Source organism: Petaurus breviceps, unplaced genomic scaffold, assembly GCF_028583685.1.
Source record: "Petaurus breviceps papuanus isolate PSGF00001 unplaced genomic scaffold, PetGlider_PUasm1.0 126, whole genome shotgun sequence".
In the NCBI taxonomy this organism is placed as follows: Eukaryota; Metazoa; Chordata; class Mammalia; order Diprotodontia; family Petauridae; genus Petaurus; species Petaurus breviceps.
Window position 1 is genome coordinate 5,276,092 of NW_027185655.1, and position 25,189 is coordinate 5,301,280.

At 40.0% G+C, this 25,189-nt stretch overlaps 1 protein-coding gene across 3 annotated transcripts in view; it reads left to right on the forward strand.

Moving 5' to 3' along the window:
* Positions 1 to 5,113: 5,113 nt before the first annotated feature.
* MTHFD2L (methylenetetrahydrofolate dehydrogenase (NADP+ dependent) 2 like) overlaps positions 5,114 to 25,189 on the forward strand; it is a 123,041-nt gene continuing 102,965 nt past the window's right edge. The window contains exon 1 of one of the 3 annotated variants that reach the window (XM_069091732.1): positions 5,114 to 5,710. In XM_069091732.1, coding sequence (XP_068947833.1) covers positions 5,376 to 5,710 — 335 coding nt within the window. In that variant the 5' untranslated portion in view covers positions 5,114 to 5,375. The remainder of the gene's footprint in view (positions 5,711 to 25,189) is intronic. The other 2 variants (XM_069091735.1, XM_069091730.1) reach the window with 2 other exon arrangements.

Here is a 25,189-nt window from a genome sequence, read left to right on the forward strand (position 1 = left end):
AATATGAAGCAGGGTCTGGGGGTCTAAGACTGCCAGCCAGCAGACCCATGTGTATTTACATGATGACCCATCACTCAGGTTAATATGACCTCCTGGACAATGGTTCCAGAGCTGAGTGGAATAAGGCCCACGGGAATTGTAACATTACCATAGTCATCTTAAAACTATTCTAATAATGGTCATAGCAATTATGCCCTAGAATTCCTTATCTTTTGCTGCCACCTGCTGGTAGATGATGAAAATGATTTTGAACTGTAGTCTTCCAGTAATTGCATATCCTGATACTGACTTCTCTCCCAGTTTGGGCAATGCAATACCTTGATGCACCAGAGAAGAGCAGATTTTAAGTCATTTTATTTCATTCTCTTCTTCTCTTAGAATTGTAAAGCATTTCCAGCACCAGGGTAAACATGACAGGGGATTTGTCTTCTTCCCTAGTTTCCCTTCTAGTATCTACTGAGCTGTGCCCCCTGGTGGAGAATACATGTCTCGTGCCACACAAATTGCTTCTTTCTATTTGCTTATTATATTTTTTGTTCTTTACCTGGGAGATTTGAAACTTAGCTATGATGTTCCTGTGAGTTTTCATTTTGGAGTCTCTTTCAGGTAGTGATCAGTGGATTTTTTTCAAAAATTTCTCCAGACTTTTATTTTCAAAAGTCTAGGGCTTCAGGCTTTTCATGGCATTTTTTTCCTCTGAGGATTATCTTTTATTTCTTGGTTCTTCCAATATTCTATATTCTAAGGCCTGGTGTGGTCACTACTCCTCTGGCTCATCCTTTGGTGACTTCAAGTACTCCCCTTTGCCTTTGATCTGAGACCAGGTCCCCCAGGACCACTGCCACTGAAAATACTCTTGTTTTTTGAGGTCTCTTGGGTGGATGCAAGTGTCAACTCATTCATCTGCTCTGGGACTAAAACCAAGGACCCCCCTGTCCTTGGTGTCCACAACTAGCAGGGCCCCTTCCCCTTTGTGATCATGGCTCCAATCAGTAAGCTTCAGGTCATGTCCATAAATCATTCTAAATCGTGTGCTCTAGCATGCTTCTATTCTTTAAAAATCTCTCATTTTATTTTTCTCTATGATAAAAAATTCAACATTCATTTAAATAAAATTTTGAGTTTTAAATTCTCTTTGCTCCCTCTCTTCCCCTCTCCTTGAGAAGTCAAGAAATTAGATACCAGTTATATATGTGAAGTCTTACAAAACATTTTCATACTAGCCATGATGCAAAAGAAAACACTGACAAAAAGAAAAGAAAAATGAAGAAAGTTTTTTTTAAAGTATGCTTTAATTTGTATGCATACTCCAACAGTTCCTTCTCTGGAGTTGGATAGCATTTTTCATCATAAGTCTTTTGGAAATATCTTGAATCATTAGCTCAGAATAGCTATGGCATTTGCAGTCAATCATCATACAATTTTGCTGTGACTGTGCATAACATTCTCCTACTTCTATTCACTTCACTTTGCATCAGTTCCTATAAGTCTTGTGAGGCTTTTCTGAAATCATTCTGTTCACCATTTCATTTTTCTTCTTCTATTTAAAAATATTAATTTATTGTTAGTTTACAGCATTTAGTTCCACAAGCTTTTGAGTTACAAATTTTCTCCCCCTCCCTCCCCTTGCCCCTTCTCCTTCCCCAAGATGGCATACAACTGATATAGACTTTACATATACTATATTCACATTAAACATATTTTCACATCAGGCATGTTGCAAAGAAGAATTATAACCAAGGGAATGAATCACAAGAAAGAAGAAACAAAACAAAAAAAAGATAGCAAATAATATACTTCGATCTGCATTCAGGGACTATATTTTTTTTCTCTGAATGTGGAGAGCATTTTCTGTTATGCTCATCATTTCTTATAGTGCAGTAGTATTCCATCACAATCATATACCCCACCCTGTTCAGCCATTCCCCAATTTATGACTATCCCTTCAATTTTCTATTTTTTTTGCCATCACAGAAAAAAAAAGATATTACAAATATTTTTGTACACATAGGTCCTTTTCATTCTCTTTAAAAAATCTCTTTGGGCTACAGACCTAGCAGTGGTATTTAGTCCTTTGGGTATAGCTCCAAATTGCCTTCCAGAATGGTGGAATCTGTTCACAACTCCACCAACAGTGCATTAGTGTCCTAATTTTTTCACAACCCCTCCAACATTTGTTATTTTCCTCTTCTCTCATGTTTGCCAATCAGATAGATGTGAGGTAGTACCTCAGAGTTGTTCTAATTTGCATTTCTCTAACAAATTGTGATTTACAACATTTTTATATGACAATAGATAGCTTTGATTTCTTCACCTGAAAACTGTCTGTTCACATCCTTTGACCATTTATCAATTGGGAAATGATTTGTATTCTTATAGTTTTGATTCAGTTCTCTCTATGTTTGAGAAATGAGGCCTTTAGCGGAGGAGCTTGCTGTAAAATTTTCCCCTAGTGTCTTGCTTTCTTTCTAATCTTGACTGCCGTTAGCTTTGTTCATGAAATTTTTTTGGTAATGTAATGTCAAAATTATCCATTTTACATCTGAGCATTTCATTTGGTCACAAATCCTTCCCTTATCAATAGATCTAACAGATCACCCTTCATATCTACTCATTTTGCCCTGATCTTGGTACATAGTGTGAGATGCTGGTCTATACTTAGTTTCTGACAAATTGCCTTCTAGTTTTCCAGTAATATTTGTCAAATAGTGAGTTCTTGTGCCAAAAGCTTCAGTCTTTGGGTTTATCAAATACTAAATATTTACTTCTCTGTGTTGTGTACTCATTCTATTCCATTGATCTACCGATGTCTTTCTAAGCCAGATTGTTTTGATGATAACCACTTTGTAATACAAGTTAAGATCTGGTACTGCTAGGTTACTTTCATTTTTTTTCATAGATTCTCTTGATGTTCTGGTACTTTTGTTTTTTCTGGGTGAATATTTTTTCTAGATCTCTGGAAAAATTTTTGGGAGGTTGATTGACATGGTAGATTGAGGAGAGATAATATTGCCAGAAGGTAATAATTTAAATATCATGGAACCACAAACAGGATAACACAATGACACTAATATCATACAATGATTAATTGTGAATGATTTAATTATTCTCAGCAATACAATGATCCAAGACAATTCTGAAGGACTTATGATGAAAAACGTTATCCATCTCCAGCAAAAAAAAAAAAAAAAAGCCTGGTGGAGTATGAATTCAGATCAAAACATGATTTTAAAATTTACTTTTCTTGAATTTTCTGAGAGGGGACTGTGTTTTGTTTCACAATATGACTAATATGAAAATAGTTTTTCGTGACTGCATATGTATAAGCTATATTGAATTGCTTGCCTTGTCAATGAGGGGGGAGGGGAATAGCAGGGAAAAGGAGAGAATTTGGAACTCAACATTTTTTAAAAACTGAATCTTAAAAATTGTTTTTACATGTAATTGGGGAGGACAGTGTGTGTGTCTGTGTCTGTCAGTGTGCATGATGGATCTTTTTAGGAATTATGTTTTTAAATTAATAAGATGTATAGAATTACAAGGAAATCTTTTAGCTGTATATTGAAATAGAGTTATTGAAACATTTAAAAAGCAAGTTAATAGAGTCCAGGTTAAGAAATCCTGCTTTGGAAAATATAATTCAAAGTTAGCTGTCAGAATCTTCTAGCTCTCCCCTATAATTTCCCCTTCAATGCAAAGAATTTTCTTTCACCCTACTCACATTTCAGACCCCATCTGTTGGATATTTTTGGTTCATAAGCTATAGAACAGTTTTTGCGTATTTAAAGTTATGATTTATCAGAAAAAGAAAAATAGAGTAAAAGAAGCAAAATGGACTGGCATCTCAATCAGACTGGGAAAGCGTAACAGGTGCAGCCAACGTGATTTCCAAAAATTATAAATTCCGCTGGCTCCTTATGGTCTCTAGATTTACATAGAAATTCCTTGTCTAGCTTTTAAAGCCCTTCACAGTCTTGACCCAATATTTTCCCAGCTCCATCGTCCATTACTCTTCCTGCACTTTATCATCTAGTCAAATTGGTCTTTTCTCTGATTCTCAGGCATGATGCTCATTCTCCCATATTCAAGCTTTTCACTGGCTGGTCCCTATCTCTAGAAGGCACTTCCTCCCCACCTCTGCCTCAGAAACTACACTTTATTTATGAAATCCTTACTGGTCTGCTCAGCTGTTAGTTCCCTCTCTCTCTCAAGCTACTTTGCATTTATTGCATTACATTTATCCTGTATTTACATATATATGTAAATATATGCATATATGCATTTTATTTATCTATATACATACATGTCTTTGTTTTCTCCTTCATTAGAATGTAAATTCCTTGCAAGTGGGAATTATTTCATTCTTTATTTTTGTATCTCTAGTGTCTTCCATTTTTTGGCATGTAGCTGAAGCTTATCAAATACTTGTTAATTATTGCTTATTGGTTTCTTCTTGCTGCCCAAATCTCTCGGTTACTCTTGGTTACTTGGTTACAGCCACTGAAGCTTTACTCCTGCTCCCTAGGATCATACATGTGTTTCTGTTCTACCCCTGGTTCTGCTCAGTTCCTCTCACAGGGCTCTCTGCAGGCCATAAATACTCAATAATTTCTATCACAGTCAGCCATGTGGCTGAATATAACAGCCAGGCTAGCTGTTCTTCTGTGCTAGTTGAGTTTAAGATTTTAGGGAAATTTTACGTAGAGCGTGGTTCGAACTGAAGGTGGTGCAAAGGGCTACAGATTAGGCAACTTGAAAACACACCCCAGGTTATTACAACCACAAACACCAAGCACTCTTTGTGTTTTGTATTTTAAGGTTAGAAGACAGATCAAGAGAGTGGTCTCTAATTTAGGACACTTGAAAATAACGTGAACCACAAAGGCTACTGTTACCTATAATCTGAGTTTTAGCAGACTTCGAGGACTGAAAGATGTTACAAACCACCCATGCTTACAATAGGCAGGTAGGTCAATTAGGATGTATTCAGTCAATTAAGCAACAAGCAGCTACAATGTGCCAAATACTGATACAAAGACAATCAGGAAAGTCACTCTGTATATGTATGCAAAGGAAGGGAAGAGAGAGGAGGAGGTGGGGGATCCAGCAGAACCCTTTAAGAGAGCCAGGATAGAGGCAGAGCCATGTTACAAAATCCAGAAGGTGGTCAACTGTGCTCAGTGCCACAGAGAGACCCAGGGGATGGGGAAGAGAGAAAAGGTTTGACCATTAGGACATCACTGGGAACTTTAACTTTGGAAAGACCATCTTCGGTTCAATGAGGCCCAGGAGCCAGCTGAAACGGTTCAAAGGAAGGGAAGCAACAGCCCCTCCCCAACCTTCCCGCCGCCGATCTCAGCACTGAGCACAAAGAGATGAGGGTCCGCCGGGGTAATTATCCCTGCAGAAGCCCGGAAGAAACAAGCCTTCCTTCATCGTCTCCCCGCACTAAGAGGGCAGCCCCCTCTTCCTCTGGCTCGGGTCATCCAGAGGCTGGCAGACACCCAGGGCACTGCCAGGGAGCGGGGGCGGAGCTCGGGCTAGCCAAGGCAGAAGGGGAAGAGTGGGAGGCGGAGCGTGGGTGGCCCAAGGCCAAGGCTATGGCGGCGCCGGGCGCTGCGGGCGGCCGGGCTCTGCTCCGGGGCCTCTCCCTCTCCTGGCCGTTAGGAGCCGGCTCGGTGTCCCAGAGCTTCCGCAGCAGCGCCGTCAGGTAAGAGAGCGGCCCCGGACTGCACCGTAGCACCCCCCTCCGGGTGTTCCCGCGTGGTGAGGAGGAGGGGGAGGAAGGTTGGGTCAGAACCCGAGGCCGGGCCTGTAGGGGGCCGAGGCGGCGTGGTGGCGAACGTGACCGTGACCATGAGCGTCAGCGTGCCCGCAGACAGACAGCGACGCCCCGGCGGGAGGGGATGGAACGTTCTAACTGCGAAGATCTTTACTTTGTCAATTGTGGTCGGAGCCCCGGGCAGCTCTCGCTCGTCCCTTCCGTTGCTGCCTGCTTCCAATCATGGTCATGGTCACGGTCATTGTCGCGGGCACGGTCGTGGCCATGTTGGAAGGAGAGAGAGAAGAACGTTGGGCTTTGGGAGAGGCGCTAGCTGGGTCTGGATCTGAGCTTCCCCAAGTCACGTCCACCTGAAGTCCCTTTGTGCAAATGTGTCCAATTCGAAACATTAAAGCCCACGAACCTCGAAGTTAGCTCCTTGGCTCATGAAAGGCCCTGCCCTTGGCTCGGGTCCCTTCTTACTACCTTCAGTGACCCAGAGTTTAGCAGAGTGCCTGGTACACAGTGGATGCTTAATAAATATTGAACTGATTGATAGGGCAGAGGACTCCGAACATTTTTGACCCCAAACCCATCAGTGAAGAAAAAAAAAGCTTGAGCATATTTTCAGATGTAGCAATAACACACATTTACTGTATCTGCATTATATAGGTTTATATCTAGACATAGACTATGGTATTTATATCCATAATAGGCTTTTTGTTGTTTTTTGGTCGGTTTATATCTACACGTAGACTGATATTTATCTTTGATCTAGACTTTTTGTTCTTTTTACATAGATTTATATCTAAATGTAGACTGATATTTATATCTCTGACACAGACTTTTGTTTTTGTTTTTGGTCACTTACGTCTGACTCTTAGTGACCCCATCTGGGGTTTTCAAGGCAAAGATATTGGAGTGGTTTGCCTTTTCCTTCTCTAGCTCATGAAGGAACCAAGGCAGACATTAAGTAACTTGCCCAGGGTTTCACACATGATGTGTCAGGTCAAATTTGAATTGAGATTTTCTGACCCCAGGCCTACTGCTTTTTCTATTCACTACCACGTAGTCCTCTGCTGACTGCACTGACTCACAACAACCCTGTAAAGTTCAGTATTATTGCTATCCCTCTCACCCACCCCATTTTACAAATGAGGAAACTGAGGGCAAAAGAGAGAAATTGATTTGTTAAAAGGGTTTACTTTTTTTTCCAGTGAGGGAGATGGGAGGGAAAGTAAACTCTTGCTAATTGAAAGAGAGAGAGAGAGAGAGAGAGAGAGAGAGAGAGAGAGAGAGAGAGACAGAGAGAGAGAGAGAGAGACAGAGAGAGAGACAGAGAGAGAGACAGAGAGAGAGATTGAGTGAGCTATCATTTGTCTTCTAGTAAATACCTGAGGTAGGATTAAAACTCAGATCTTCCTGACTCCCAAGTCCAGCCCTCCAATCACTTTTATAAATTTAAAACACATATGACTGAAATAAATTTTCTTTTGTTTTCAGTTGTGAATGCCTCTTCTTGATCCGTTTTGAAGTTGTTTTTTTTTAATTTAAATGCTTTATTAACTGCTGATTTACATCATTTGTTTCCGCCAGATTTTGAGTTACAAATTTTCTCTCCGTTTTTCCCCCACCCATCCCCGCAAAACAGCAGTCCCACAGAATATCCCCACCTCCAATCTACTCTCTCCCATATTTTCTCCCATACCCGTTTCAACTTTTCCAGTGGATCTCTATGCCTCAGTGCCTGTGTATCTTTTTTCTTAATTACATGTAAGATGGTATTAATAATAGTATATATATATATATATATATATACACACACACACATATAAAAAAATATATATACATGGATTGGGATATTTGATTTTAAATCTTTCAAATCCAGATTCATTCCCTTTTGCCCCCGCCACCCACCCCCACTGGGGGAACAAGCAGTTCAGTATAGCTTGTACATGTGTGGCTAATGCAAAACAATAACATAGTAGATGTATTGTAAAAGACTATTTTTCCCTCCCTCCTATCCCACCTCCCATTTCTTCTATTCTCTACTTTGATCCTGCCCCTTTTCAAAAGTGGGTGCTTCCAACTTCCCTCCCCCCCAGCCTTCCCTCCCTTCCATCATCCCCCCTCATATCCCCTTCCCCCCCTATTCTCCTGGAGGGTGAGATCCCCTATTTAGTGTGTATTTCTCTCCCTTCTCAAGCCAGATTCAATAGGAATAAGGTTGACCTATTCCCTTTTGCCTTCCTATTCTTCCCCTCCATTGTAACTATTTTCCCTTGCCTTTTCTGTATGAGATATTTTGCCCCACTCTGTCTCTCCCCATCTCCTCTCATTATATTCCTCTCACCTCTTAATTTCACCTTTTAAGTATGATCCCTTCCTGTTAAATTGGTCCCGTGCCCTCTATCTATGTATACCTGTAAACGTATATACACATATTCACATATGTATTCATATGCCTGCATACCCTCATATAAAAACATACACACACACACATATATATACATACATATATATATATATTTCTAATCCCTTCAACTACTGATAAAAGTTTCATAGGTTAGAATTATTGTTTTTCCATGTAGGAATGTTAATAGTTCAACTTTGGCCAGGTGGCTCAGTGAGCAAGAGCACTGGCTCCAGTGCCAGGACGAGCCGGATCAAATCCAGGCCCAGACACTCAGCACCACACCCAGAAACAACAACTGGCCGTGCAACCCTGAGCAAGCCACTCAACCCCGATTGCTTCAAAAAAAAAGATAGTTCAACTTTGATAAGTTCCTTATGATTTCTTTTCCCTGTTTACCTTCTCATGCTTCTCTTGCTTCTAGTATCTGAATGTCAAATTTTCTATTAAACTCTGGTTTTTTCAGCAAGAATGCTTGAAAGTCCTGTATTCCACTGAATGACCATATTTTCCCCTGACACATGATACCCAGTTTTGCTGGGTAGGTGACTCTTGGTTTTAATCCCAGCTCCCTTGACCTCCGCAATAGCACATTCCAGGCCCTTCTATCCCTCAGTGTAAAAGCTGCCAGATCCTGGGTTATCCTGATTGTGTTTCCACAATATTCAAATTGTTTCTTCCTGGCTGCTTGTAATATTCTCTCCTTGATCTGGCAATTCTGGAACCTGGCTATAATATTCCTAGGAGTTTTCTTTTTGGGATCTTTTTCAGGAGGTGATTGGTGGATTCTTTCAACCTCTATTTTGCCCTCTGGTTCTAAAACATCAGGGCAGTTTTCTTTGAGAACTTCCTGGAGGATGCTTTCCAGGCTCTTACATTGGTCATGGCTCTCAGGCAGTCCAAAAATTTTTAAATTATCTCTCCTGGATCTATTTTCCAGGTCAGTGGTTTTTCCCATGAGATATTTCACATTGCCTTCTTCTCTCATTTGTTTGGATCTGTTTAACAGCATCTTGATTTCTCATAAAGTCATTAGCTTCCATTTGCTCCAATCTAATTCTGAAGCAATGATTCTCCTCAGTGAGCTTTTGAGATTCTTTTTCCATCTGGAAAATTCAACTTTTTAAGGCATTCTTCTCCTCATTGCCTTTTTGAGCCTCCTTTGCCATTTGAGTCAGTCTGTTTTTTAAGGTATTATTTTCTTCAGTCAGGCTGTTGACTCTCATTTGATAATTTTCTTGCATTGTTCTCATTTCTCTTCCCAATTTTTCCTCCACTTCTCTTACCTGCTTCTTAAGGTCCTCTATGACCTGTAACCAGCTTGTATTTTCCTTTGAAGCTTTTGATGCAGGAGTTCTGACTTCACTGATTTCCTCCTGTTCCATGCTTTGCTCCTTCTTATCCCCAAAATAGGAGTGTAATGTTGGAATCTTCTGTCTGCTTTGTTTCCTTTGCCTGCTCATTTTGCCACTCAATGATTTGACTTTTGGACTTTTTGCCACAGTAGGACTCTGCCACCAGATAGGGGAGTTTTCGTCCCAAACGCTGGGGTTTTCTCAGCTGCCAGAGGTATTAGATGGGTGCCCTCTCTGAGGTCTCCACACGCTCTGGCAAGCTGGACACACACCCCAGGACCTCCACCCTAGACTGCAATCCAGATCCAAGCAGGTTAAATCAAGAGCGATGACCCCTCAGACTGGTGCTTGGTCCCCCTACACTCTGCAGGCCAGGAGCTGAAGCCGCCATGTGGCGCTGGCAGGCTGTGCTGGCATCTCAGCGGTTTCTCACTTTCGGGGGTAAAAGCCACGCATTCCCACTTCCTGGGTCCCAAAGTCCAGACTGCACTGGCCTCCCATCTTGTCCTTTGCATCTATGTATTGATAAATCTGGAAATGGCCACAGCTGCTGCTGATCTGGAGTCCCTCTGGCTGGCAGCTGGTCAGGCCCGCCCTGGGGCTAAAGCCTCGGTGTGGGGCTGGGCTCGGCTCCCAGAGCGCTGGGCTGGCCGATTCCTGCCGCCCTGCCGGGCTGTCCTCAGTGGGAGGTTAGCTTCTCTGTGTCACTTTGTGGGTTCTGCAGCTCCAAAGTTTGTTTAGAGTCCCCTTTTTACATGGATTGGGGAAGGTGGAAGCCGGAGCCGTGGGAAGGTCGTGCTTCTACTCTGCCATCTTGGCTCTGCCCCCCTTGAAGTTTTCTTGGCAAAGACACTGAAGTGGTTTGCCATTTCCTTCTCCAGCTAATTCTGCAGATGAGGAAACTGAGGCAAACAGGGTTATAGATGTCTTGTCCAGGGTTACACAGCTGGTAAATCTCTGTGTAGATTTCAACTCAGGAAGATGAGCCTTCCTGTTTCCAGGCCAGGCACTCTAACCACCCTTCTGCCTAGCTGCCCTGAAGTAATAATTATGTACATTTTAAAATTCATACAAAAATGGAAATTTAAACAAGGTAAAGATGAAATATTTGATTTCCTGAGTCATTATAAAACTGCTGGTGTCTCTTGGATGGGGAAATAACATGAGCCCTATGCTTTGTGCTATGATAGCTGAGTGGACTGTGAATTGGGGATGAAAGATAGATGTGTCAGGGAGATCAAATTGGAGTAATTGCAACAATCCAGCGGGGGGAGCACCTGAGCTACAGTGGTGGACATATGACCTGGGAGAAGAGGGTAGGCTTAAGAGATCTATTGGTAGAAACAACATGATTTGGCAACTAATGTGCTATGATGGATGAGTCTAAGATGATCCTGGGTGAGTGGAAAGATGGTTGTGCCATTGAGAGTAATAGGAAAGTCTGGAAGGGGCTGGCAGGAGGATGTGGGGAAAGACAGTGTAATGAAATCTATGTAGGTATTATTATTTATGCCTGTCCTCTCCACCTGTCTCACTCTTCCACCCATAAAGGAAAAGGCCAGAGTCTTAATCACTGGTTACTGCTCTGGAATACAGATCCTTACCTCTAAAGTAAGCCTGTGGCAGCCATCAGGTGCTCTGGGGGCTCTGGGTATGTGGGAGGGCTTTCCCCAATGGTACCTATGCAGCTTCTGGTGCTGTGTTATCCTTCAGCTTGGCTCAGAAAGAGAAAGGTTGGGAGTTTACACAGAGTGAAGGGGGTAGAGTGAGCAATGAGGGTAATAAAAACATGTTTAGGTCAGGCACTGTGCTAAGCACTGATTTGATCTTCACAATGACCCTGGGAGACAGGTTCTATTTTTAGTCATCACCATTTTACAGTTGAGGAAACAGAGGTAAACAGAAGTTAAGTGACTTGCTAAGAGTCACACAACTAGTAACGTCACATTTAAAACTCAGGTCTTTCTGAATCCAAGCACTTTAGTCTTTCCATGTAATGTGTAGCTTGGAGATAAAAATTTTGCCACTTTTCGATTATATGGATGCAAGATATAAAAGACTTATTGCAAGTAAGTTTGCAGAGTGTTTTGTATTCTGGTGATTTTGAGAGAGGTTTCTAAAGCACTCATAGCAAAACCCTATAGAAGTACTCTGTCTCTTTTAAAGAAGAAAATGGTAAATTGACACATAATTGCTAGTGAGTCAGATAAAGAATCAGAATGTTAGATTTGGAATCAAGAAGCATTTATTTATCACTTGCTCTGCTCCAGGCCCTAGTGTTGGGCTAGCAAAAATGAAACTGTCTCTGCCCTTAAGGACTTAACATTCCATCTGGGGCAACAACCCATTTTGCAAACTTGTACAAAAATTAATAGAAATTGTGAGATATTAGCTGTTGGGGGAATGAAGTCTTAAATAGAACGTAGTGCTTGAGCATCTTTTTGAAGGAAGCTAGGGATGGCAGATACAAGAGAGAGCAGATGGAATGTTGTGTGTGAGGTGTATGCAGCAAGAAAGCCTACTGGGCTAGACCCAGAATGAAACAAGAGGGATGATGATAATTGAATCACTTATTTGGCATTACATTCTACATATTGCTAATATTCTTTTCTACAAACATGAAATTGTCATAACAAAATGAAAAATTGCCTTGCTGGAAATCTCAAGGAATAGGAAGGTATGTTGGAGATTTGTTGTGAAAGGCTCTAAATACTAGATTAGGAGGTTTGTATTTGATTCTTTAGGTAATAGGAAACCACTGCATCTCACTGAATAGAGAAGTGGTGTTATCAGATGCTTGATTGAGGAATTTCACCCTTGCAGCTGTGTAGAGAACAATGAAGACTTTGTAACAATAGTGAGGGTGGTGGTGATGAGCTCCCCAGTAGAGAAAGAGAAGAGTGTGAGAGATGGTGTGGTGATAGAAATGGCCACCCGATCAATTCTTTTTGGGGTGAGGAAGGAGTTGGCACCTAGACTGAAAACCTGGATGACTAGAAAGATGGTTGTATCCTCATAGAAACAGGAAGTTTGGAGGAGGGGTTGGTCTGGGGGAAAGATAATGAGTTCTGTTTTGTATATACTGAATGTGTAAGATAAGCCATGGGAATCCAGATGGAAGGGCCATCAGACAGTTGATTGTACGCGATTGGAACTGAGGAGAGACACTGTCTGGGTAGATAGGTCTGAGGCAGCTCCCCAAAGGTCAAGTCAACAAGCTTTCATTGAGCAGCTACTGTGTCAGGGACCGTGCTAAGACAGCCCCTTGCCCTTTCAGCTATGCTAGACATACTTTGGAGGTGGCCTCAATGCTTGGAAACAGTGGTCAGTAGGAACCCTTCATACCCCTCCCGTTCTCCCCCCCCCCCCCCCCCGCCTTATTTTCATTTTGAGTGGGAGAGAGATTCTCACTGAATCAGTGAGCATGGATGGGTTGTAGCAGATTGATCCTCTAATTTCATTATCTTTCTCTGCAAACAGACTCCTTTTCTGAACTTTCTTATTTCTGCCAAAGGCATCAGCATCCTTACAGTCACTCAGGTTCATAAACAGAGTATCATTCTCCCCTCCAAACTTACCCTCAGCCCACATATCCAAGTACTTATACTCTGTGGTGCAACTTAAACTTGCCTTTTGTTGTTCTTCACACTCATAAAAACACAACTAATCAATTCAAACATGAATAGGAAATTTAGGCATAATACCAAGCATTAAGCAGGACCATGGCGAGAAACAGGAACGAATTGATATAGAAAACTTCATGTTGAGTTGGAATCTGAGACACATTGCCCATATCTGGCAGATAGCTACACAGAGAAACTGGGGGAAAATTGTCAAGTTCACTGTGGGCTGCTGATTGATGTATTGTTTTTGAACTTTGAATAAAGTCTCTTGCTTGATTAGCTCTATTGATCCAGTTAACTGAATAATTCATTACTAACAAATAATTATTTACAAGTCCACCCTATGACCGGGACATACATAGGGATCCCCCCCAAGACCCCCCAAATAAAGCACTTCCTGGGTGGATCTTTACCATGGTCCTAGTGTCCTTCCATCTCTTTCCACCCATGGATCTCCCAGCTCCAGTGGGTGAGCCTTACCCTTGTTTTATTTGGATTCAGGCTTCAACATAGCTTACCAATAGCCTCCTCACCACAATCCCTCCCACACAACCTTACCCTTTCTGCTCACCTGTATAGGATGCCAATCCTCATTAGAATGTAAGCTCTTTGAAGGCAAAGAGTTGTCTTTTTTTCCTTTCTTTGTATCCTTAGAGTTTGGCATAGTACCTGGTACAAAATTACACTGAAATGCTTATTGTTGACTTATCAGCTCCCTCTCCATTGTAAATTTTTAGGGAACTTTTCCTACTCTATTACATTGTAATTGGGTGTGTCTGGACTGGTGTCTATATATAGTACATTGAAATTATTAGAAGGTACCTTCCTGGTTTGGAATAATTAATCTTCCTCCTTCCTCTCCCATTAAAATATACTTTAACACAGTAAAACCCCTTGTTTCTCAGAGTTTGGTTTTATGCAAAATTGTACCCCAAGAAGGTTTTATCTTTCTGCCATCCCCTTGCCTTAACTCCTTATGTAATTAAGCAAAATCATTTAGTAAATTCTGCTTGCCCAGGGTCAAGGCTAATGATAGTATAACTTCATCAGTACTCTGTTTTGATACTACCCATTTCATCCCCCCCTCAACCCCCTTTGGTGTTTGCCTTAGATTTGCAGTTAGGAGGTCAAGTACTGAAGTGATCATTTAAATGGGTTTTCCTTGGGTTAGTTGGATTATGGGTGGGAGCAGGTTACTTGGCTTAAACTTTTCCATTAGCATGTATATGGATATGGCAATAGTTCACGGTTCCATTTGGATTTTCAGTAGTGCTCTGATTGGTCTGGACATCTCTCCTCTGTAAACATCTAACCCTGAATTGATTCATTTACTTCAATTTTAATTTAATGGATACCATTGAATTCCATTTGTCAGATTGAGCCAAACTTCTAAGGTCAAGAAGTTGCTGATAACTGCTTTTAATCCTTTCTATTGGTTTCTGACTTGTCTTCTATGTTAGAATAAGGGTGGATTGTTTTCAGGTTATATCATAAGAAATATTTATTTTGAATTTTAAAATGTTCAAAACACTTTATCCTCATTAACTCATTTGCACATACAGTAATATAGCTATCATTTATATAGTACTTTAAGGTTCACAGAACACTTTATAGATATAAACTCACTTGATCAAAATAACCTTAATGAAGTAGGTGCTATTATTATGTCCATTTTATAGATAAGGGAACTGAGACTGAGAGAGTTTAAGTGACTTGCCTAGGATCACATCGGTAGTGAATGACTGAGGCAGGATTTGAATTCAGGTCTTTCTGATTCCAAGTTTAGCTATCTATTGTGATCCCTAGCTTCCTCCAGCAATTCTCAGGTGAGCTTGACAGGCATTATTATCACAATTCTACAGATGAGGAAACAGACACAGAGAGGCTGAATGATGTGACTATGGATGGGTTAAATATCAGGGCTGAAACTGTAAGTGTTAAAATTAAAGATTTCTTTTAAGTGTTTGTGATGGTACTTTCCAGGATAACGTCCTTTCTCTGTGATTCACATAAAATTAATTTTCCTGCTGAATCACTTTGTGTGTCTCTCTTTTGAAGACTGAATCATCAGTTTTCTAATTTAGATGGGTGGACACTGAGTATCCCATTCATTGATGAGGTTAGCAAAAAAAAAAAAGACAGGAAGTAGAATTGTGGGTCTTAGGTGGGAAGGGCACAAGACAGTGTGTTGATGTTCATTGGTTTCTCTTTTCTCTTGTAGGAGCAGCAGAGAGAAGAGATTCCACCTTCCAGAGTCCACCACTGTCTTCCTCCCTTCCCACTGGTCCCCAGCTTTGTGTTTTTGTTATTGCTTCTTTCTTTTTAAGTAATAGAATAACACTGTCAGAAATTTAATGTTTCCTGATAGGCTGGTATAAGTGTAAAGTCTGACTCTATGTTTAATTGTCCTGAAAGATGAATTAAAATGTTATTTTATCTCTTGAAAAGTGACCTTTATTTCATTTGATAAATCTCATCACAGTTCTCCATTTTGATTCTCTATAGACAGCACAACATAGCAAAAGCCAAAAAACCATCACAAATTTCTCTGTTATTTAAAGCCTTAAAATGAAGTGTCTTACCGGGTTTGTTTTCTGACTTTTGAGGAAATGATAGAACCTTGTGGTTATACTACATGTTAAAACAGTTCTTTCATGGAATATCAATCAGTTGAAATAAATTTAAAAACATGAATTTGAAGCCAAAATCACTGATGGTGCCATTTATTTTTATAAATGGCATCATCTTTAAATTCATACATATGCTGATAATTTCTATTAGTCATTATTATGGGGAAATGAGGTCTTTGTTATATGTTCAAGAAATTGAGTCCTTTAATACTCGAGAAATATATCAAGCTTTTCTATCTATGTAGTGGACAGGTCATCAGCCTTGGGGTCAGAAAGGTGTAAGTTAGAATCCTGTGTCAGAGACCCTGGATATGTTATGTAACTTCTGACTGTCTCAGTTTCTCATCTGTAAAAATGGAGAGAATAATAGGATCTGTTTGCCAGTGTTGTTGTGAGGATCTAAATTTAGGGTTATAGTAGTCAAATAACTCACACAGTTTAAACAGGTTTATAAGATAATCAATCAAAGCACATTTATTTAGTGCTTAGTATGTGTCAGGCATTGTGCTAAGTGCTCAGGGTAGAAACGGAGTCAAAAGATAGTCTTTCTCAGGACCAGATTACTTCTATAACATGTAACTCTGTCTTAATGTTCATTTTTTTCTGTCATTTGCCTCAATTTTGTCAACCTGTCTATAGCTTTAAAAATTATTTAAATCTCTCTTTTCAGCTACCTTTACTTAAATCCATTGGCAATGTTTCTATTTCTATCAGACTAACAGCAGGAGAATGCACATTTCAGGAGCCAGTGAAGCATATCTATCTCATCATCATCATCATCACCATAATCATCAACATCATCATCAATCTCTCTCATCTATTTTTGATTAACATATTTTTCTATATCTCTTTAATTTTATAATATCCATCTCCATTCCCCTACTCAATGAGCTAACCTTATAACAAAGGATTAAAGAAAAAGAATGAAAAAGAAAAAAAAAACAGGGAAAGGAAAAAAAAATCCTAATCAACATGCCTACCATGTACACTGTATTTTGCATCCATAGTCCTCCACCTCTGCAAAGAAGAGAGAGAGGTGTGTTTTCTCATCTCTTCTCTGGGGCCAAAAAAGTGAATTGATTTGCTTCATTTGATTTTTCTTATAGGATGGGTACTCTAGTAAGCTTTCTGATTTTCCAACACTTCTTACCAAATATGGGCCTCTTCACTTTGGTGTTTGTGTCCTTGACTTTATCCAGCACTGGGTCATTGAATTTCATTTTTTTTTCTGATTTGTCCTTATCTAGTATGATCTTGGTCAAGTCACTAAACCTCTTCCAGACTCAGCTTCCTTATAAGTAAGATAAGTGAGACTAGATGGTCTCTAAGGTTTCTACCAATTCGAAAATGATAATCCTATGATGTGATGTATGTACACACCTAGAGGGTTGGATGACAGTCTGCCTGAGGCTCCTTGCCATTAGGAGTCATAGGGCTCCCTGGCCTGTGTCCCTGACCTGAGTACCTTCTGGTAGGACAAGGTTAGTTCCAGCTGGGTTTCAATCCTGTTTTACTCAGGACTAGTGTTTCAAAGCACATTGACCCCACTCCGAATTCTTGGGTAACTCTCTTCCTTTACCCTTTGGATCCAAATTAACATCTATTGCTTTTTTGCAGGTGGCTGAAGTGTAGGGAGACTTCTGGGCACAACCTTGAAGGTCTCTGCCCTCTTAGAAAGTCATGAATTTCACCCCCTCCCTCCTTTCTCAGCTCCATGTTGGGCCAGGGTAGAGTCCTAGAAGGTGAATAATGACACGGTAGAATTATTCCCGGCAGCAAACTGTTGAGGCTGGTCTGGGAGGGGCACTGAGTGAGCACTTTAAAGATACTAGTTTTCTTTTGTTAATTCATGAGTATTTTACCCTGTCAGTCTCCCCTCCCCCTTCCCATTCAGCTGTAGTTTCTCTCCAAGTAGCACATAATTCCCTTTATTTTTAAAATAAATCTTGACAATATTCATGCCAGGCAGACAAAAACAAATTGCTTTTTTTTTTTGTATCAAACTACTATTCCCTCCTCTTTTTCACCCTTGGAACCTTTGAACTGGAAGGAACCTCAGAGATCCTTTAATTTAATCTATTTTTCCCAGATGAAAAAAAAAAACAGAATACCAAAGCATTTTTGCCTGACCCTAGGTTTCCCAACTAGTTAGCAACAGAGCTTGGGCTTAAAAAAAAGATGTCTTGATTCTCAGCTGAGTGGTCTCCATCTATGATTTATAAAAAAGTTTACTTGGGAATTAAATGTTAATTTCTTTATAATTCAGTCAGTTTTTGTTGTCTAAGCTCCTATACAGTATTTATTGTTGTTGTTGAGTTATTTCAGTGCTGTCTGACTCTTGCTGACCCCATTTGGTGTTTTCTTGGCAAAGATACTGAAGTGATATGCCATTTTCTTCTCCAGCTCATTTTACAGATGAGGAAATTGAAACAAACAGGGTGGAGTGACTCACCCAGGGTCACACAGCTAGTAAGTGTCTGAGGCCAGATTCAAACTCATGTCTTCCTGTTCAGGCCCAATGCTCTAGCCACTGGACCATCCAACTAGCCTCCTCCAGTACCTGCTAGTCAACTAACATTGCTTTCAAACCAACCTCTGCAGTCATTAATTGAGGGAGCAATCACTGTGGAGCAGCCTTTCGTCTCCACCAGCACAAACATCATCTGTTGACCAACCACCACCAATAAGGCAAGCAAGATGGGCCAGGCCATTCAAAACCACTACCATCTCCCCTCCAACCACAGGGGACACAGTTCCGGATCCTGAGCTCAAGACCCTCAGAAAGAGCAATCACCCCCAGATGCAAGTCCTTTCTAACTTGACCCTTGAAGCCATCAGCCAGGCTTCCCTGATACGATGACAATCCTTGTGGAGGCCCCTTAGCAGCTTCAGCTACTGAAGACTTTGAAAATAAAGTTCTTCGCACTCACACTCAAGTGGTTCAAGGTTAGAAATGGATATGGGAATGACATCAAAAAAGATACATTAACATCTACCTTGTTTCTATGCTATGGGGACCACTGGCCCTTTCCATCTACTCTGCAGCTATGCCCTCATCTACATTGTTTTCCTCTATTGGAACGGGAGGTTCCTGAGAGCTAGGGATGTCTTGATTTGCTATTTATACCTTCAGTGTCTAGTATAGTGATTGGGACATGCTGTTGTTCAGTCATTTCAGTCATGCCTAACTCTTCTTGTCCCCCCCTGGGGTTTTCCTTGGCAAAGATACTGGAGTGTTTTGCCATTTCCTATCCCAGCTCATTTTACAGGTAATAAAACTGAAGCAAACAAGGTTAAGTGACTTGCCTAGGGTCACACAGCTGGTAAGTGTCTGAGGCCAGATTTGAACTCATGAAGATGAATTTTCCTGAATCCAGACCACCTAGTTGCTCAAATTAATTATGATTAAGAATCACTTAATAAATGTTTTTTTTTCATTCAGTCATTCTCCTCAGTCATAAGTCAGCATTATTTCTTACCTAACCAGTGCTTCTGCTATTTTGAGAGTTACTATGTCTTACTTTTGGGGTCTGAAAAGACATTCAGCTTTGTGTGCTGTGATGAAAGAATCTTACAACCTGCTAGAATCTAGCTAACTATGTTGTAATAATATGTCTCTGGTGAAATCACTAATGTCTTATTTAGACCATTCAATGGTGATGCATTAAAGAAAACCGTTTTAAATAAGTGCATTTTTAAAATTAAAAAACAACAAAATATTGCCTCACAAAAGGGCATAAATGATTCGTTTTATTTCAAATTGAGTGATGCTAAATTTGCACATTCCTATGATATTGCCAACAGTAGATTAAGTTCAAAATATTTGGATTTGCCTAAGGCTACAAAGCATTAAACCCTGTATAAATAGTGCCTTTAGAAAACTGCAGTGACTTTTTTTTTACCTTGTATTGGTCATCAAATCCTAAAATAAGTTTAGTTTTAGAATATCTATGCTTAAGGTAGGCATAAAAACAAGTGAGTTACATGCAGAGCAATGGACCAGGAACTTATTATCAAACAAAGACACTTTGCATTCATTTCGAAGTGTATTTTAGGTGATCGATTATTTTTATTTGCTTGGAAAAAATAAATAAAATGATTAGCCAGAAAAGAAAGCAGCTACTCTACTCTAGGGAGTCAGCAGCACATTTAATTTCTGATTATTTTGATATAATTTCTTTTGCTTGAAGGCTAAACATATAAATGAAACAAACAGAAACAGGATTGCCAATAGCTCAGGGAGCACTTCATGGGATCTGTTTGTGTCGATTTTGTTGGGAAATAACCTCTAGACCTGAAGTTCTTTCTAGCTTGGCCATTGACATCATCATCCAGACTTCTCTGATATTGACGACAATCCCTGACTGCCTACCGGTGTCTGACTCTGTGCTGGCATCAACCTCAAAGTCTACTTAAAAACAGACCACTACGCATTCAGAGCTGATCCTTTTAGCTGAAAGAACATCCCACATAAATAAATGTTTTCATTTTGCTATTTACTCCTGCTGCAATTGATTTCAGCTGCTCAAATAGCAAGTGTTAGTGCCAATGAGCATTTATTAAGAGGTATGTACCGGGGTTAGGGGGATACACACAGAAAAATGTCATACGTTTTACCCTTCAGCAATCCATACATATTTGTGAGAGACCTGCTATGTGTTCAGTACTATGCCAGGTGCTAGCATACAGGTACAAAGGAAGAATCAATCCTTTTTTGCATGACACTTAAATTCTTTTATTTGTCATTGTTAGTGAACATTTTTTCTTTTGCTTGTGATGTAAAGGAGGTGCATGGAGATGCTATCTTTGAATAGAGATCAATTACATTTTTTTCTATACAGTTTCTTTTATACAGAAAAGTAATAAAGGAAATGCTTGCTTAGTTATAATTGGCCACACTAATTATAGGGATGCATAGTAGCCCAGAAAAACAACATCCTAGTTAAGAAACATCTGCTTTAAGATGATATAGGTGCAGACAAAGCAGGACATAGGTGGCAGGGTACAATCAATGAAAACAGGATATAGTTCATACAGGCAAAAAAGTCAGTACGCATTTATTAAATACCTACTGTGTGCCAGGTACTGTGCTAAAAAATGCAGATAAAAGAAGGGCTAACACACATATAATATGAGTGCTGGGAATACAAAGAAAGGTGGACACATGCCCAGACACAAACACATTTCTTATTTTCATGGATCCCAGAGGAATCCATGCTATAATTATTAGATATAATAATATAATAATAATATATCATAATTATAGAAATTAGCTATAGAAAGAAACATCTGTTCAAACATAGTGCTCAGCATACTACATCATTCCTGTGATTTATTAAAACCAAGATGGAATCCCTTAAGTTCACAGTTAATTAAAATGTATTTTGGTCTTGACTTTTTGTCATTCTTTGCGCAGTTAGTGCTGAAGTGACAAGCAAGGAAACCTCATAGAGAGCTATAGATCACAGATGGGCCAGCTGGGTAAGAGCTAATATTATTTATTGAGAAGGAGCAGTGGGATGCCTTGGCTGTCTATCAAAATAAGCAGTTAGGCTGCATACCAACTTAAAAACCATGCAGATTACAATGATGACCGGAATGCAAAAGGAGAGGACTGATTTTGACCAATTTTCCTAGACCTGAGAATAGATTCCCAACTCTGTCCCAAGGGGATAAAGAACGGTCGTAGAAATGTGGTGCGACCTTCGTATTGTATATTTATCTTGATTTAGCTTTCCATAGATGATTGCTGGTGAGCACCCTGAGAAAAGGAAATGTGTGTACATGTGGCTAGGTATATATGCATGTGCATGTGTGTATGGGTGTATATGTATATGTGTGCACTTGTGTGGACATGTATGCCTGTACATGTGTGTGTATGTGCATGTATTTTGCTTACTCTTTGTATCTCCAGTGGGAGGCAAGTGCATACAAAAATGCAAATTTAATAATTAGAAATATGTGCAAAATAGTTAGGCAAGTGTTGGAGATCAGGAAAGGCTTCATGCCGAAAAAAGATGGTGCCTTAAATGTAGACAGGGACTCTGTGAGGGAAGAGGAAGGGGCTGGATTCTGGGCTTGTAGGATAGACATGTGCAAAGACACAGAGATGGATGGAGGAGTTGTGTGTGTGTGAAGAACAGAGAGAAGAACAGTTTGGCGGGAATGCAGAGTAAGAGAGGGAAAGTAATGTTCAGTGAGTATAGGAGAAGTTAGGGCTAGTTTGTAAAGGAATTATAGTTAAGCAAAGTATATTTGAGACAAGAGTTAATTGGAAGCTACTGGAGTTGAGTAGAGGGGTCACATGGTGATATTTACTCTTAAAGAAAATTACTTTTGCAAAAGCGAGAAAGGACGATGGACTGGAGAGGGGAGAGACAAGGCAAGGGGGCTAAGTAGGAGACTGGCTATTGCAATGATCTAGGACAGGTGACCACCTTAGTTCAGGCTCTCATCACTTCTTACCTGGTCTATTGGAATAGATTCTTATTTGGACTCCCTAGGTACTATCCATTCTCTCTTGTATCCAATCATCTCCAGAGCTACTGCATTAATAGTACTACAACAATGTTGTGATCTTGTTACTACCCTGCTACCCTCCAGTGCTGCCCCTTGTTACAACTCCTTGCCTCTAGAAAAAAAAAATCACCTCTAGTGGGTTCAATGATCATCTCTATGCAGATAATCCTCACATCTATTTATTCATTTTTAACTTCTGCTGACCTCTAGTCTCACACCTCCGACTTCTTATTGGATATCACAAACTTGATTTCCAATAGACATCTCAAAATCAACATGGCAGGTTATCTTTACACCCAAACCCTTCCTTCTTCCCACCTGCCCTATTTTTGTTCTTCTTTTGTTTTCTGTCTTCATCCTCTTACTCACAAAAGCTCAGAAACTTATGACGTATTATCCTTGATCCCTCACTTGACCTCACCCCTTATATCTCGTCCTTTGCCACATCTTATTTTTTTTTACATTCATAATATATCTCATATACTTCCCCTTCTCCCCACTAACATAGCTGCCATTTTCACGAAGACTTTTGTATCTTCATGCCTTGACTCTTCCAATAGCATGCTTCTGGTTCTCTCTGTCTCCAGGCTCTCCCCACTCCAGTCCATACTCCACTTGGCTGCCAAAGTGATCTTCTTAAAACTCGGGACTGACCATGTCACCTTCTTTTAGGGACAGGCTTGCTGTAGGAACCCTGTTATTTCAGGCTTGAGGGATGAAATGAAGTGCTTGTAAGTCATTGAACAGTTAACAAAAGGAGATTTACTTACCCAAATTATGACAAGAATATGCAAGAAGACTTAGCTTCCATAGACTTCGTCTTTCATACTCATGCCCCTTGTGACCACATGAATGTATCCGTTGGACAAAGCATGGTGATTTGAGTAGTCTTCAAACATACATCAAGTTGGAGGTACACCAACTCCATATGAGTGGAACTTTTTATGCCTGTAGGCAGCTAGAAAACTGTGTCAAGAGAGGCAAAGGGTTAATGAAGTCCTGGTGACAGCTTTGCCACTATTTAGGAAAAACTAATACTTGTTGGGAAACAGGGTTTGGAATACTCTGGTTCTATTGGAACCCTTCTACCCAATAAATTCCAGTGCCTGTTACTCCTGCATCAAATAAAAAATCCTCTATCTTTTATAGATCTTTTAGAATCTAGCCTTTCCCTACCTTTCTAGTCTTCTTAGACTTTCCATATGTCACCCATTCCTAGAAGTCTTTCTTTCCTCATCTCTGCCCACTGGTTTCCCTGGTTTCCTTTGAGACTCAATCCACTAGTATAGGTACTTGATAAATCTATTTTAATTATTTTATTTATAATTCTGAAAACTAATACAACCACCAAAATTTTATTTGTAATAATTTTAGTATGTATAATTAATTATATATTAGTATATAATTAATTTTAGTATGTATAATTAATTATATGTTAGTATATAATTAATTTTAGTAAATAAAATATCACACAAAAAAGGACTCCGCCCAAATTCCACCTTCTTTGAGGGACCTTCCTTTCCCAGATTCTAACTCACCCTCTCCAGAGTCTTCCTCTGAAGTCACTCCTCATGTGAGCTACTGGAGTCCAAAGACTGCTTTTGCCTTTCCTTGTATGCCAATAGCACAATATTAGCATAGTTCTTGGTACATAGTTAAGTGTTGTCTACATGTTTCCTGACTGATAAACTGGATCCAGCCCACCTTTCCAGATTTATTTTGTTGCTCTCCCTCACACATAATGTGTTCCATTCGGACTGGCCTATTTTTTTCTCCTTTTTATAGGAGTAATATCTTAATCATTTTCCCCCATGTAAGTTTGTCTAGTTTTTCTTCAAAAGGCATTGAGACATTCCTTGAGACTTGGTTGGCTCAGGAGATGAAAGGCTCCTACTTTTGACCATATTTCCTTATCTGCTGAGTAGAAAGCAGCTGTCACATGCTTTAGGGGTACTTGGAGGCTTCACTGATGGATTGAAATGGTAACTTCTCTTTACTGAATCAACTCAAGGTGTCCTCAATGCCTCTCCTTGTTGAATAGCCTTCTCCGGCAGTGGGTACATAAATATTCTTGTCTTAATGAACTATGAGTATGTCATTTTGTTTCAGTATCAAGCCTAATCTACTGGGGACTGGCCTGAGTCAGATACAGCCCAGAATTCCTATACATGGCATTCTGGTTCCCATCGCTGTCCATTTGCACAAACTGTGCCCCATTTTTGGTATACATTTCCTCCTCACTTCTACCTTAGTGTCCTTCATGGTTCAGCTCATGACTCCTCCTATAGGAAAGCTCTCCTATAATTTGTTGTTGCTATTGAATTGCTACAGTCATGTCTGAATCTTTGTGAACCATTTTGGGTTTTCTTGGCAAAGATATTGGAGTAGTTTGCCATTTACTTCTTGAGCTCATTTTACAGATGAGGAAACTGAGGCAAACAGGGTTAAGTGACTTACCCAGAGCCACACATCTGGTAAGTGTCTGAGGTCCAATTTGAACTTAGGAACATGAGTCTTCCTCTCTGCAGGCTATGCCAGCCAGCTGCCTGGTACTATATAAAGGTTAGTTATTATTATAAGAATATAAAAGAATAAAGATAAGGGCAGCCTATAGTTTATACCAAGTCAGCAGTGAATTAACTCAAAACCTCCAGGGGTTGCCCTGTTCCAAAGTATTTTCTAAATGAAGTGGCTACTTCTCATATACTGTATTTGGAGAGCTGCCTGGTCATTAAAAGGATGAACTTGTTCATTGAATTGCTATTGTTAATTATGTGATGAGGTGGTAGTAATGGAAAATTGCTTGGTATAGAAAAAACTAGTATGGAAGTGTTACTGTATAGGGTTAGGGTTAGGGTTAGGGTTAGGGTTAGTGGCGGAATTAGGGT